The 16707-nt window shown below is 39.1% G+C and overlaps 1 protein-coding gene across 4 annotated transcripts in view; it reads left to right on the top strand.

The window, feature by feature from the left end:
• DCBLD1 (discoidin, CUB and LCCL domain containing 1) overlaps positions 1 to 16707 on the top strand; it is a 69274-nt gene that overhangs the window by 33962 nt on the left and 18605 nt on the right. For 2 of the 4 annotated variants that reach the window (XM_059177732.1, XM_059177734.1), the window contains exons 3-5: positions 7391 to 7525; positions 9148 to 9199; positions 12574 to 12646. In XM_059177732.1, coding sequence (XP_059033715.1) covers positions 7391 to 7525; positions 9148 to 9199; positions 12574 to 12646 — 260 coding nt within the window. Of the gene's footprint in view, positions 1 to 7374; positions 7526 to 9147; positions 9200 to 12573; positions 12647 to 16707 lie in introns of all 4 variants that reach the window. The other 2 variants (XM_059177735.1, XM_059177733.1) reach the window with 2 other exon arrangements.

Genomic DNA, 16707 nt, shown 5'->3' with positions numbered 1-16707 from the left:
AACATATATTTTTAAAAATCTGCCTTTTGGGGGCATGTGGGTAGCTCAGTTAAGTGACTCTTGATTTTGCTCAGGTCATGATCTCAGGGTCATGAGATAGAGCCTCATTTGGGGCTCCCTGCTGGGCATGGAGCCTGCTTAAGATTCTCTCTCCCCCTCTCCCTCTGCCTACCCTACCCCCACACCCGCATACACATTCTCTCTCTCTCTTAAAAAAAAAATCTGGATTTTCACAAAAGATAAAGTATCTTGATTCACACTGTATTCCTTGATCTGTAAGTATCTCCTCTGATTTAAAAAAAGACTTGATTTACATAAAATTTTAGGATTCTACTTGTTCTATAGAAAAGACCATGAAGAGCTGTAGAAGGCTCTTACACTTGAGCATTCAGTATATGCTCTACACTGGGCTTAGTTCTTGAGACTAACTAACCCATTCAACTGTCCTGATAGCCCTGAGGTTGGGCCTGTTATTAACATCCACAGCTAAGAACACCGAAGCTCAAATAGGTCAAGTAACTTGCTTATCACTTTCCTAGACCTGGGATGTGAGTGTGGGCATTTGATTCCAGCGACTCTGCTCTTGAACCCAGTAATGTCCTTGAAACCATCTGACCCAGCAGCTTGTGTATAAGAAGACCTCAGCTGTAGTTTTGTCTGTCATTTGCTGGAAGAGATGGAAACTTCTCCAGGCCTCCCCAGCGGGGTATCCTGAGAATAAGATGCAGTTCTGAGAAATCACTTACATGACAAGTATTAGTATAAATATAAGCTTTCAAAGAAATGCTTTGTAGCCAAAATGCTTCAAGAGGTATTGTGGTCAGGGATAGGAAGAAACCAGCTTGCCACAGGAATCAAATGGTGAATTGGTTGAATTGGTTGAATTGATCTGCCTCATGATTTGAGATATAGAAAAACCAGGAAGTTCAAGAATTGTTCTCTTCCACTTCCTGTACTTCCACTTCCACTCCCAGTATTTTTTTAACCATTCTAGATCACTTCTAGGTCAGTGATCTAGAAGTAGAGCAGGTGAAGCCAGCCATTACATTACATTATGCTGGGAACAAGAGAAATGGGGAAACGAGGCTAAGTGTTTTGATTACAACAAGTTTTCTGTGATAATTTTTGGAATGATACATATCGGGCACACTGCATTAAGATCTAATCATTATGCCTTGTCTGTTGATTTTTAGAAAAATCCTAAATAGGGAAAAAACACAAGATTGGTAGCGTCTATTTTCTAAGTGGTTTATGTCTCCCAGACATATTATGAAGAATGCAAAATTTTCACGACTTTTAAAAATAATACTAAAAAACAGCCTTCAAAGAAATTCCTAGCTTGTGCAAAGTTGTTTTGGGCCTCTGAAGTACATTCATTCTCCTCCAATTGGGTCTACTTGAGAAGGACTGCTTTTTGTTTATTTGTTTTTGTTTTATTTTGTTTTGTCTTTTATGCCATGATAGAAGTCAGAAAGCATCCTAAACTTCTATCAGCCAGACCCTTCCACACAAGGTGTCTCATTGACATAACCATAAGCCTCAAGGAGAAAAAGCTATGGGCCTCCTCCCCCTCCTCCTTTCTGCCAGACCCTTCCCTGGAAACACTGTCATTTAGTGTCAGTTGACATCTTTTGTTGGGAGAGGAGTAACGGCCTAGGTGGGTTCTGAGCTCTAGACTTTTTTTTTTTTTTTAAATATTAATTTATTTATTTGACAGACAGAGATCACAAGTAGGCAGAGAGGCAGGCAGAGAGAGAGGAAGGGAAGCAGCCTCCCCACAGAGCAGAGAGCCTGATGTGGGACTCGATCCCAGGACCCTGGGATCATGACCTGAGCTGAAGGCAGAGGCTTTAACCCACTGAGCCACTCAGGAGCCCCTCTGAGCTCTAGCTTTAAGGCGTTTCTTGACCTGATCCCGGAGCCTCAAGGAAAGCCACACCTTTGTCTTGGAATCTGCCTGATTCATTTATCATCTGTCACTGATTTTTGTCTGGGAACCAGAGACCAGAACTCTCCAGGGATGCCACTTACATTCTTACGTGACTATGGTTTTAATAGCACCATCCAGGAATATCCTTTTTTTATGCTAATTCCCTTCCTTTTCGAAGAAAATGGCCCTGAAAATTCTGTAATTTTGTACGATGACCCTATTTCAGTCTGCGAGCCAGGACAAACCATATCGTTTGACTGCAATGAAAAAGCAAGTGGGAAACAGATGCCAGTGTAAAGGCGTTTGCAGCTTCAGCATTTCTAGAGATTGCCTCATCAGCACGCCTCCCAGTACAAACGTGGGCCGCGCCAGCAGCCACTTTCCTGGCCGCTGGTTATGTGCCGTGTGGCTGGGACACTCGTGGGACGGGTCACTTAGGCTTATCAGGTTCTTCTCTCTCGTGAGAAATTACATGTGTGCTGTAGAGGGTGTTCATAAGGTTGATGAAAGTTTTTAGGACGTTGTCTTCTTGCTGTTTAATTTATGACAGATCTCTCAAGAGTCAGGTCTCTTGTTTCTCACCACTGAGAGTATGCATCAGGATGGGGAGGCAGTCCCTGGGTTTGTGTTTATTTTTGCTTCTAAATGGCATGTACCCCAGTTTTTAAGCACATCCTTCTCACAAACGAAACAATAACTTAGTGTCATCTGTTTCAAGATGAAAAGCACAGAGCCGCCTGACATGGCTTGGAGCAGTCATTAACCAAACTGTTATTGCCTTGTAATGTGGCGTCTGCGACAGTCCACAGAGAATGTTGTCGTGGCATAAATCGCGGTACGGAATGGACTGTCAAGACTGCCAGAAGAACAAGAGGATTTGGGCTTGGCTCGGGCAGACAGTTCATTCTTCCTTGTAGGACAGTTTTCTTTTATTCACACTTGGAAAGATGAAAGGTTTCCCCCACAGCTGCTCATGGAACAGTAGCTCCAAACAAGGGATGTGTTGAGAGGAACTGGCCTACTGTGCTCAGTGAAGGCAGCTCCTACGGTTCCTGGCCCTTTCTTCCTTTGTGCATGGAATCAGTGCATTGTCTGCTAGGTCTTGGTCTCACGTGCGGTGCCAAATGCCACAACACTATTCCATTCGGCATCACTGAGGGCTCTTCCCACAATCCAGGGCTACCAATTTTATTTCACAAAAGGTAGAGGTATTTATTTTTCCTGATTTGTCTGCCTGCTTGATGAACTGCCTTTCCCCAGTGCCCCAGTCTGATGGGAACTGGAGACAGCAGAGTGAGATGGAACCCACCTCCCTGACTGCGACCGAGGGGAGGGAAGATGGAAGTTAGCAAGTCCATGTGCTGCAGAACACACAGCATGGCCAGGCCAGGTGTGAAGCACACATGCATCCAGAACTGGGAGTCCTCTGTTCAGGTCTGCTACTGTTCTTAAGACCCCTTCCAGAAGGACAGGGGCTCAGGACGGAGACCACAACCATGATCATTTTAGAAGTCACCAAGCCAATACTGGGTTTCCTTTGGAGTTGTCTTTGGGAATGTAGAAATACAAGCTAGCCCCTTTTTAAAAGCCTCGATGGAGAATACTAACAGAGAAACACATTGTATGGCCAGGCATGGGCGGAGGATGGCTTTGTCATAAGAAGAGCTATAATCCTCCATAGAGTTTGGCTGAAAAACTGAAAACGCTGATTGGGACAGACTGGTCGGTTCCTTCAGTGCCTACCCATTCATTATTTTTCCCTCTTACCACCAGTCAGTCTCTTTTCCCTTGTAACTCGGAGAATGCAGTTATTAACTTCCATTCTGTGAGAAGGAATCTGTCTATCTGTCAGGCCTTCAGACAGGAAATAATGGATGTTTTGCCACAGGCAATACAACAGGCAGGGTTGGACTTGGACTTCGAGTCTCCCTGCTTGCGTAATGCTGCCTCTGCCCCTGGGGATGGTTGAGCGGTGAGGACCCTAACAGAGTAGTTTAAATCTTGCGTTGATACGGAGAGGGTATATCCCATCCTATCTAGGGTTTACTTAGAGTGGAACAGAGACTGGTGCCTGAGGGGGTAAAAGTGATTGAAGGAGTGTGTGTGTTTACATTTTATCTTTGAACTTCTTCCAGGAATATTTACATTCCTATCATGACTGTGGGAGGATACAACCAAATTAGAGTTTTACTATAGTTTTGTGTTTTGGGTGGGTAGGAAGTTATATGTATTGTGTAACAACCTAGCATGATGACATGCACTCTTGTCTCTTTATGGAAGATACATGCAGTGTTGCAAGCTTTCCTTTCAAATGTTCCATAAAAATCTAAAAAAAAAAAAAAAATTCCAGTTATTTAGCCATGAGAAAGAAGGACATCCTGCCATTTACAACAATAGAAATGGACCTTGAGGGCACTATGCTAAGTGAGATAAGTCAGACAGAGAAAGATAAGTACTGCATGATATCAGTTATATGTGGAATCTTAAACAGCCAAGCTCATAAAAACAGAATAAAAGGGCGTGGTTACCAGGGGACCGTGGTGCGCTGGGGTGGGCAGATTGATGTTATTTAAGGGTACGGGCTTGCAATGAGGAGTAAATATGCTTCAATCTAATTCACAGTATTGTGAAAATAGACCGCAGTATTGAAATTGACTGTTGAACAATGCAGGTTTGAATTATGCAGGTCGCTTACACATGAATTTTTCTAATACAGTACTGTAAGTGTGTTTTCTCTACCTTATGATTTTCTTAATGCTTTCTTTTCTCTAGCTTACTTTATTATAAGAATACAGTATATAATATATATAATATACAAAATATGTGTTAATTGACTGCGTCACTTACTGGTAAGGCTTCTGGTCAACAGTAGGTTGTTATGGTTAAATTTTTGGAGAGTCAAGAGGGACACCTGGGTGGCTCAGTCAGTGGGGTGAACAACTCTTGATTTTCTGTCAGGTCATGACTTTGGGGTCCTGGGATTGAAACCCCCCATCCCCCACCCGCCATTGAGCCCCATCCTTGGGAGTCTGCCTGAGAGTTTCTCTTTCCTCTGCCCCTCCCCAACCTTCCTAATCCCTGCCCACACCCCCCCCCAAGTGGGCCTGTGCTTCTCTAAAATGAATAAATTTCTTTAAAAAAAAAAAAGTTTTGGAAAGTCAAATATTATCCATGGGTTTTCAGCTACATGGTCAGCTACGCGGGGGTTGGCATCCCTAACCACCACATTGTTTGAGGGTCAATTGTACGAATGCCAAACTTACTAAGAGACTAGACCTAATTATTCCAACTACAAAAAGAAATAATTATGTAACATGATGGATGTGCTAATTATCCTTATAATGACAATCATATTAAAGTATACCAGTGTATCAAATGAATATACAGTACACCTTAAAATTACATATATAATTAAGTACAAAATGTATTTGAACTAGAAAAATCCAAACAAGTTCTCACTGATCATCAGTTTAGATTTGCTTCCCTCAGTGTTTATTAGGACTCATTGGAATGCTGCAGAAACTGGAGGAGGGATTTGTATCATTATCACGGTTTGGAGAGGAGTATATACACTATTATTTCCTCCTGGGAAAGATAAGTGTGGTTAGAAAAATATTCTGATTTACCAATAGCAACACATTACTTGTTATTTCATTTTTATTCTTAGATTTGCACTGATCTGTGCAGAGAACAAAGGAATTTCTAACATATGTAAAACAAAGTTGCAAAAGTCAAGTGTAGTAACCTGACTCACTTTAATTGTGAAAAAATGTTTATTCTACATAACTCTACCAAAAAATGGATTTAATATAAATTGCTTCTTTACCATGCTGCAAGCACTGTTAAAGTTTACAAACGACCATATATTTATTACACTAATGATTTTCTTTCCTTTCTTGCTTTTCCACATTTCTCTTCCTGACTTCTTCATGATTTTTTATAATGCCAGGATTAAATCTTTCATGCATCTTTATAATCAGGTTTGGCTTTTCAAAACTGTTACAAACAGAAAAACATTTAACTTTATTCCAGTTCTAACAATGTTTGAAGGCCACCACATACCAGGTCTCGTATAAACTGCCGGTGATAAAGTGATGGATAAAAAAGTTTCTCACCCCACGGAACATAGTCTAAAAGGAAAATAGAAATTATTTATTTGTTTCTCTTAATGTATTCATTCATTCATTCATTCATTTAACTACTTATACTAATTACTAAGTATGTCTGCAGCTCTCATTATATGCTAGGTGCTGTTCTAAGCAGTTTGCTACTATTTCATGTAAAACAATTGTATATGATGAGTAATCTCTAAAGAGGTAAGTCATCATTTTTTATTTGGATTTCACTATAACTTAATAATAGGGAACAACAGAGAGTTGAGGCATGAAGATAAACACACAACATTTCTCTTTTATTCAATTACAACTTCCAAATGTGAGACCTGGACAGGACAAAAGAGAAGTCCAGATAGCAGGAGAGAAATGCTTAGTGGCGGGTTCCTCATCCTCTTCCAAACCTTTTTCTTTCCCTCCTCCTTCCTTAACCTGTTGTCGACACGGCTGTCACTGTGGACTGTTAACCCGGTGTTGCTGTTGACTCCTTCCATACTGTTTTGTTTGGGGAGAAGTTAATGAAGAACCCCTTGTCTTCAAACTTCACTTGTTAATCCCTATTTTCTTAGAATTACTATGTCTTACATACATGATTTTCAAGAGGACAGTTTACAAACTAAACTTAAACTTGAGTAGTGTGAGGAAGGTCTTCTTTTCTTTTTTAGTTCCAAATCTAATTTTGACTTTTAAAAGTTCATGGAGCTTCCTATTGCTTTTCAACTAACTTATTCTAGAAATGATGTACTGTACTCTTAATTGCATAATTTATACTACAGTATTTCAAAAGCCTTTAGAAATTTCTTCAGTTTTTTTATAAACTTCATTTTGCAAATCAAAATAAATTATATGGGTTAACCAAAAGGTACTGTAAGAGAGAAATAAATGTGTAAACTGCATGAGAATAAGATTGTTACCTTGCGTTGAACTGTCTTTTAATTCTGGAAAACTTCTTGAAAAAATATTTGTGAGTTTCTCCTAGCAAATTCAGGAGACCCCTAGAATATCACCTCTGTGAAAACATTTTCTTGACTATCTAATGTATTTGACCTTTGTTAGTCTTTTACAAAAACTGAAACCTATCTCTTGGGTCGTTCACAATTAGCTAGTTCAGCCTATTGCTTATCTAGATTTAGCCACACCCCTCCCCTTGGCTTGGCAGTATCATCAAGTCCACATTTAGGCACTAATTATAAGTTCTAATAATAAGCAAAATTTCAGTTGGGTAACAACTGCAATCTTAAATATGCGTTGTCTTCTAAAATTCACCTTTAAGGAAAAAAAATACCATATACCAATTCTTTGTGCTGGTCTAAGTTTTGAATGTGCCAAAAGTGTGCTTTGTTTTTAGGACCATATTGTGGAAGTTTGCCTGTCCCCAAAGAACTCCTATTGAACACGAACGAAGTCACTGTTCGCTTTGAGAGTGGATCCCACATTTCGGGGCGGGGATTTTTGCTGACCTATGCCAGCAGTGACCATCCAGGTATAGCAGAAGATCTGGTGGTACAGATCTAGGTGGCCAGATCTGTCAACTTGTGTCTGTCTAAGAATTCCTCTTGCTCCTTTTATCACCATCATGGGACAGAATTGTGACCTAGTATAGAATATGTGAAGAAAGAGAAGGATGCAGTGTCTTTGTAAGCAGTTAGGAATGCTTTTATCAAGATTGATCAATTGACCTATGTGAGAGAGGTTGATCTCATTTTCTTAGAAACCTTGGATGATGCATCTTTGGGACTTTAAGGTCTAGTTATTCTCTGGAGCCCTCCCCAACGTTTCTTAGCCTAGGGAACAAGCCTTTGAACCAGTGGCACCTTTACCCTCCACGCCCTGCATCCACTCACATACACAGTGCACCAGCATGGAGGAAGCAAAATGGGAGTATGAGTCACATGTGAAGTCACTGTCACAGTGTGCCTTAACCTTGGAGCTGACACTTGAGCACGAGAGAAGGGGAGCATAAAAACTGATGAGGAAGGAAAGCATGACCTCTTGTCCAGACCTCTTGTGCTCCAGGGTGATTTCTGTATCCACACTCCATGGCTGCCCAGGGTCACAGACGTACCCAGAGTTTCTACTCTCGGTCCCTGCTGGCAGAAATGTTCTAGAAAGGGGGTGCGCCTTCATTTCCCTCTCAGCCAATCAAATCTGGCCAATCCCAACAGACCCCAGCAGGTTGAGCGTTCACCATATGTTGCTCCCTAAAAACTACTGAATATGTTAAGGAAAGAAAGAATTTTTGCAGCAAGTGTGGAATATTTTGGAAACTATCCTAGGTTGATCTAAATGCATTAAAATCCATTGCATTTTAGCATGCCCATTGCTGGGTGTTTATTTAGTTCTGTTTCCCAAAGAGCATTCTCTTTTTTTAAGTCCTTGGTCCTGACTGATCAAAGTGGAAAGGTTATATTCTCAATAAGCATGTGGCTCCATGGTCATTCAGATGCCTCTAGCTAAACTGCTAACTTAAAATGTTCTCAAATCTTCTCTATGAACTACATCAGGCTTTTGAAATTGTTTTCCTCTTGCCAAGGGAGGTTATTATACACATGATCTTTGTAGGCATGTGGTGGACAGTAATGAACCAGTGTTGGTTTTTCTGTTTGAAATAGTTCCTGTTACCATTCACTGGGCAATTGCTGAAAAACCATGGTTGGTGGTAGAAATGAGAAATGGAGGAAATCGGTTAAATCCTGAAGACAGTATTCTCAGTTTTAATTTATTTTTAAATGGACAAATTCAGATAATAACTAGATAGTGAATAAATGCTTTTTAAAAATCCATTTTTAAGGGTGCCTGAGTGGCTCAGTCAGTTAAGCTTCTGCCTTCTGCTCAGGTCATGATCTCAGGGTTCTGGGATCAAGTTCCACATTGGGTTCCCTGTTCAACAGGGAGTCTGTGTCTCCCTCTCCCTCCACTTCTCCCTCACCACCCCCCACCTTGTGCTCTCTTACACCTCACTCTCTCTCAAATAAATAAAATCTTTAAAAAAATTTTTTTAAATCCTTTTTTTATTTAAAATTACTTAAAATTCTTTTTTTTTTTTTTGAGCATGAGTATCCTTCCATTCAGTTTCCTTATTGCAATTATCTTTTTTTGTGACAGATTTGATAACGTGTTTGGAACGCGCTAACCATTACTTGAACACAGAATACAGGTAAATACAGTGTCCAGGCTGTGCTGCAGGCATATGTTGCTGGACATTATGTTTTCCTTCACATTAAACCAGATAAAGTACCTTATTTGTATTTAATGTTTTTAAAGTCATTTATTTTGTAAGTAATGAATACAAATGCTTTCCTGTACAGCAGAGATTAGCAAACTTTATGTCCAGGGCCAGATAGTAAATATTTTCAATTTTGCAGGCAATGTAGTCTCTTTTGTATCTATTCACAGTTTCTGTTGCTGCTGTGATATGAAAGCAGTCATGGACAGTATGTAAACAAATGTGTGTGGCAGTGTTCCAATAAAACTTTATTTACAAAAACAAATAGCAGTGTGGATTTGGCCATGAGCTACAATTTGCTGACCCCTGAGTTCTACTATGAGTACCAATGAGCCATAGTGGAGTCTAGAAAGTGTTTTGTTTTGTTTTGTTTTTAACTTGGCCAGCATTTGGAAGTGACTTTTGGTAATTCCTTCATGTTCAGAAGGAGTTCATTTTGTCTTTCTCGCAAAAGCGAAACTTACTGAGAAAAGGAGATGAAATTTTTGATTCCAGCTTTACTTTAAGTGGAAAAATTACTGAATCTTTTTGATGTACCTTTCCTGGTCTATAAAGTAAAAGCAGTCTGGAGCAGAATTTCTCAGCCTTGCCACCATTGTTATTTTGGGTCAGATGATTCTTTGTTATGAAGAGCTGTGCTGTGCCTTGTTGGATATTCACTGTCACCAGTATCCCTGGCCTCCACCCTCTGTGTGCTGGTTGTGATAACCAAAAATGTCTCCAGATATTGCCAGATGTCTTCCAGGGCAGGCAAAATTCACACCCTGTTGAGAATCACTGGTCTAGAGGAGACTGTCAGTAACACCACTAACAACAGCTAGAGCTCCTTAGAGTGCTTTCTTCATGCCAGTCACAGCTCCCTAGGCTTTGCATATAAATAACTCAAGTGAATGTTCCAGTGGGCCTGAAGGTAGGTTCTGTCAGACCCTGAAAACAGAAGCACAAAGCAGTTAAGTAGCTCTCCCAGGGCTACACACTTCATGAGTATGCCCAGACAGTCAGGCATGAGAGTCCATGGTCCTGACCATCTCGGATATGCTAGTAAATGAGATTATTTTATATGCAGAATCAAGTCTAGTGTTAACTAATATTAAGTCTAGCAGATAAAAAAGAAAGTGGCCAATAATATAAATAATTAGACAATAATTAAAATGACCAATAATTACATTTACCCTATAAACTTGCTGTTCATTCATCATGGACAAATGCCAGCCTTCTCTGAGATCTTTCCAGCCGTACCTATAGAGTCCCAATGGCAATACGGCCTCTGGACATCAGTGGTCCTTTCCTGTCCTACAGAAGAGAATATACTCAGGTCTGCGGGCTTATGATGCCAGACCGTATAGGCTACAGCCCAGCCGTTTTGTAATGTTTAGGTAAGATGAGGTGTGTGACTAGTACAGGTCCACATTCCCTCATCTGTGATTGTGAAATGTAGAAAGCTTTAAAAGTCAAAAGATTTTGGGGTGCCTGGATGGTGCAGCCGGTTAAGCACCCAACTCTTGCTTTTTGCTCAGGTCATCATCGCTGGGTCATGAGATCAAGCTCTGCCCGGGTTCTGTGCTCAGCGTGAAGTCTGCTTGAGAGTCTGCCTCTCCTCTGCCCCTCCCACTCATATTCTCTCGCCCTCTCAAGTAAATAAATAAATCTTAAAATAATAATAATAATAATAAGTCCAGAGGTTTTTGTAACTCATTTGATGGCAATACCTGATTAGTGCAAACCTAAATTCATTTGACAGCAAAATTGAACTTAATTGAGTCTATATAGTCTTTATGCATTGGCCTTGATATGACTGGTCAAGTATCTGATACAGAGATATAAATATATGCAGCCATCAAGTGAATAAGGTCTGAAAATCTAATGTGTACCATGACTGTAGCAGATAACAGTGATTTCTATGCCTGAAATTTGCTGAGAGTAGAATTTAAATGTTCTTGCCAAAAATATATATGTTATATGTGTGTGTGTATATTTAAATATATACATTTATATATTAATATATGTGAGGTGATGGATATATTAATTTACTAGTTGGGTAACATATACCAAATCATCATGATATATATTTAAAATATCTTATGTTTTGCAGTTATATCACAGTAAGCCTGAAAAATATATGTATACCTTTTATTCTGATTACACAAGTAATTTATACCTAATGTAGATCATCACTACCCATGTGTGGCTATAAAAGACTTATAAACTGTGACTAGTCCAAATTCAGATATGTTATGGGTATAAAATAAACTACAGATTTTGAAGACTTAATACAGAATGAAAAGGCTGGAAATATCTTGTTGAAAAACTTTTGTTCATTACATGTAGAAATGGTAAACTTTGAATATATTGGGTTAGCTAGGATATTTTATTAGTTCTGCCTTTTTTCTTTACCTGATTAATGTGGCTACTAGAATATTTAAATTTTCATATGTGGTTTCCATTAAGTTATTATTGGGGAGTGAGTGCTAGTAGACTGAATCAAGATATTACAGAGTCAAATGGCACAGAAAGTGAAAGTTTCTCAAAATACTGTTCTTGGAGAGAATCCAGAGATAATCTTCCTTGTCTTCTTTATATTCATGAAAAACACAAGTTGTTATTTTATATATTTTAAGCATATCTTTTTATAAAAACAAGATCATGCTATGTATAATGTTTAGAATTTTCTTTTTAAAAATTATATCTTGGAGGGGTGCTTGGCTGGCTCAGTCCAAAGGGCATGCAACTCTGGATCTCTAGGTCATGAGTTCAAGCCTATGTTGGGTGTGGAGATTACTAAAATAAATAAATAAACTTTTAAAAAGTGAATAAATAAAAATAAAAAATATATCTTAGACACCTTTGAATCAGTTAAGATACATTAGGGAAGCTCGTTGTTTAATAGAATTAATAATGCATCCTTGTATAAAACAAATAATTATTGTGTAAAACTTGCCTTCAGGTTTACATTTTAGATTAATCTGTGTTTTCACAAGTCAGTTTCTGATTTTTTATTAAAACAAAATATTCCTGGGGTGTCTGGGTGGCTCAGTTGGTTAAGGGGCTGACTCTTGATTTTGGCTCAGGTCATGATCTCAGGGTCCTGGAATCAAGCCCAGGTCAGGCTCTGCCCCCGGTGCGGAGTCTGCTTGAGGATTCTCTCTCTCTAAAATGAATGAATCTTTAAAAAAAATTAAAAAATTAAAAAAAATATTTCCTCCTGCATATTCTATGGAGGAGAGAAAATACATTTAAGTATAATTTATACTTTTTAGTTTAAGTGTAATTTAATAAAATATCAATTCTTTATTTCCTTTTTCCAGCAAATTCTGCCCAGCTGGTTGTCGAGACATTGCAGGAGACATTTCTGGGAATCTGGTGGATGGATACAGAGATGTAAGTAATTGAGGGTAATTTTAGGGCAGGAAGGAAATTTTTAAAAAGTGTTTATTGCTCTGCCTAAATTCATCATAAAGTCATGTCAAATAAGATCTAAAACTCTGTAGGTAAATGCACAATTCTCTTTTTTCTGAGAATAAATGAAATAATAAGTATAAAAAACAAGATTTATTAATGCATGCCTTCCTGTTTTTAGCATTTCCACTTAAGCATGGTAAGTGAAATGGTAAATAAAACCCTTTTCAAAACCTATGAGTATAATTCCATCTATTTTTTTTTTATAAGAGGTCATCTGGTATTTTTTTGTAATTTATTTCTTTATTTTAATGCTTCCGTTGGTTCATGTAATAGCCAAGGACATGCCCGTTCACATCACAGAGTAACAACATCACGTCTGGGACCAGGAAAGCCAGCAGCCCTGCACTTCTGTATTAGTCCGTCCTTCCTCGCACCCCCAGTTTCTTCTACAGAACAAGACTCTCCATTGTATATGTTGTTCCCAGAGAAAAATACATTCTTAAGAAGTCGTTTGTCTAAAGTATATATCCTGTCTCCACATCATTTCTTACTATTTACAGATCTTAATCCTGGAAATTTGGTATCCGGTTTTTGAATATTAACATTGCTACTTAAACTAGTTGAGTTTCTAGCATAAGAGAATTGGCTTGAGTTATTAGAAATGTGAAAATCTGTGTAGTGATGGAACTTTTCTAAGAATTATTGACGTGTCTTCATGCATCAAAGAAAACATACATATTCCAGAAGATGGATAATTTCATCTCCAGTAGGCGGGAAACAGACCTGGCTTTAATTTTTGCTTTTAATAGATCCTGATTCTGGAAGTAGCGTACTTTGCTATTTTGCTCTGTTTTCTTTATCATGTATTGTCTTTATTTGCAAGACTGACATAGGATATGCATTTGGCCTATAAATTGTTTGAATCTTAATATGATTTCTCATACCTCAATTTGAGCTATTTCTAAATGACTTCAGAAAATTAAGGGAAATAAACAGTTGAAGTGTACTTTTCTCTCAGCAACAGAAAGTCTCTTTGTTATTTTTGCATCCACACAAGAAACTTCAAAATTATGTGCAATATTCTTGCTTTAGTTGTTTATCTCGCTTGCTCTTGACAGAGCTCTGTGTTTGAGTACAGCAGGTAAATAAACGGCCTCCTGCATGGTAGACCTGAGTACATGATCCATAAGTGCTAACAAACAGGTTTCCTATTCGACTCTAGTTAGTTTTTCATATCATTTGCTTTCGGAATGACTTTTACCTGGAGGGAAAATTTGTATTTTGAAAACTAATCTTTTCCAAGAAGCCTTATTGGTGCCTTTTCATATATGTTGATATCGTGGCTGTATGAGTTACCTGTTGCTACATGACAGTATGACTCCAGACTTAATTAAAACAACCCATGTGTTATCTCTTGTGTTCCATGGGTCAGGAGTTTGGGTACAGCTTAGCTGTGTTCTCTGTTTCAGGATCTCAAAAGGGTGCATCCAAGTTGTCAGCTGGGGCTGCACTTTATCTGAGGCTCCGCTTTGCCTTTCAGCTCACGTGGTGTGGGCAGCACTCAGTTACTAATGGATTGTCGAACAGAAGACCCCGGTTTCTTCCTGGATTTTGACTGGAGGCTATCCTTAGCTTCTTGCCATTTGGGCCTTCCTGATGTCCCTTCTTGCTTCTTGTTCTCACCCAGGGAGAATCTCCTACCAAGGGAGCCTTCTAGTAAGACAGGTTATAGCCTTAGGTAATGTGATCCTGGGAGTGGCATCCCATCACCTTTGCTATGTGCAATTAGTAGAAGAAGGCAGCAGGACATGGATAGGGATTTCAACATGGACAGGGATTTCACGGTGGGAGAATGCCAGGAGGCGGGCATCCTGGAGGGTATCTTAGAGTCTGTCCTCCATGGTGCCTTCATCTTCGGAAATGTGTTCAGTGGTGGCATGTCCTTCCTGGAATCATCTTTGCAAAACCAAAGCATATTCTGTAGGTCAGGATGACAGAATCTGTAAAACAAGTTACTAGAGAAGCTGTTAATGAAACAGGTGCTCCATCTCAGGAAAGAAATACGTTGTCTTAAAGAACAATGACAGAAGAGGGATTGGTTCATTCTATGTTGTTCCAAAAGGTAGGACTAGGATCAGAGGATGAGAGTTATAGAGAAGCCAGATTCAGTTGCATACGAGGAAGAAATGAGCAGTGTAGGGTGGGATGAGATGTCCTGAGAAATGGTGAGCTCTAGTCCCTTGAAGTGTCAAGTGTGGGTGTTACAACCATTTGTCCGATATGGCCCATATATGTCTGGGAAGGTGCTGTGGGGCGGAGAAAGTAACTGTCAGGAATATCAGTAGAGAACTTTAACAGTCTTTTTGAATTCTTGAGGTTATGTGACTCTGCCTCCCTGACTTCTATATGCCGATGTGCTTCCAATGCCGATTACATAAAATGGGCTTCTCTTTGAGACCTGCCTCACCTGGAGACCAGAAATAACAAACCCCCAGGACAGTTTCTCTCTTGGCACCTTCTCCCAAGCCTGCTGACTGTACCTGGTTTTAAGTGGAAGACATCCCTTAATAAGTGTTTTAGTAAATTCTCTGTTCACCCCAAACATTCAAGAAGTACTTTAAAATAAAGGAAGACAGTGCACGGTGTGCTCCTGGCTTAGGAGGAGAAGAGGAGAAGCCAGGCCTGTTGTACACCCACAGAAAGCCAGAGGGAAATACGTTATAATAGTGCACGACTGTCTCCAGGTGAAGGCAGTATGAGTGACTTTTTTAAAAAATATTTTCCAACATTTCTACAGTAAATGCATGTTACTTTTATAAGAAAATGTTGCCAATATGGTGATTACAAAGACTATAGCAACATAGGAACAATTCATATGATAGAATGTAAATTACATTTTTATAATTTAACTTTTTTTTTTAAAGATTTTATTTATTTATCTGTCAGAGAGAAAAAGAGAGAAAGTGCAAGCAGGGGGAGCAGCAGGCAAGGGAGAAGCAGACTCCCCGCTGAGCAAGGAGCCCAGTGCAGAACTTGATCTCAGGACCCTAGGATCATGACCTGAGCAGAAAGCAGATGCTTAAACGACAGAGCCATCTAGGTGTCCTATAAGTTAACATTTTACCATCATTTTAAGATATGTGCCTTATTCGTGTTTCATTAAATGCAAACTAAATTATTTAGTCTTACATTAAACTTTATTTTAATACTGTGTTAATACTTTTTAGTATAAGCTGAGTTTCCCTAAAGGAAGATAAGAAAATGCTCCAGTTTTGGGATGATTTGATAACTTTTTTGAAAGTCGATGCAGTCTTATTTCATGCTGATCTATTTGGCCATCTTTTATGGCTTAGTGAACTTCAGAAGTTCATACCATCAACCTGCAATTTCATGAGCCAGACAGGTATTCTTCTCAGTGTCTGTTGCGTTTCTTTTCCTACAGAATTGTATTTAAATTATTTCATTTGAACCCAATGCAGTTCACTAATTAAAACAGGCCAGTGATGTGGCTTTCCTATATTTACATATCAGCAAGGCTTGGACCTCGAAAATAGCCAGAAAATCAAAGTATAAATTCTGCCGCTCTTCAAAAGGGAATTTTTAAGGGTCAAGTTCAGTGAAAGTAAATTTTTAAGATTAATAACAAAAATCTCCAATTTAAGTGAACATCTATTTTATTTAAGTTGGTTGACTAAGAGAGGATTTTTTTTTTAAAGGAAACAATCCTGGAAAGGGCTAATAATTTTATCATAATACTGTAAAAGCCAGATCTGGTGGTTAGTCTCTTGGAGTTGTATCCTATGGCCCACGTTTGATATTATGGAAAACATGAGCTGCAATTGAATAAATTCCATTAAAAGGGTATATACATATCATTGAGGTCGCTCAGTGGTGGTAACTATGGAGAATGGGAATGTATGTTGGGCCATGATGCTTGTATTAGGTCCTATTGCTTAATGACTTGTAAACCTGACCTTTTGTAACCAAGGAGGCCGTGGACATGCCAAGTCCAGTGAGAGCTACCCACTAGGCAGGGCTCC

The sequence above is a fragment of the Mustela lutreola genome, chromosome 6, assembly GCF_030435805.1.
Source record: "Mustela lutreola isolate mMusLut2 chromosome 6, mMusLut2.pri, whole genome shotgun sequence".
Classification (NCBI taxonomy): domain Eukaryota; kingdom Metazoa; phylum Chordata; class Mammalia; order Carnivora; family Mustelidae; genus Mustela; species Mustela lutreola.
Note: the sequence above shows the minus strand (reverse complement) of the source record. Positions and strands in the feature narration are given on the sequence as shown.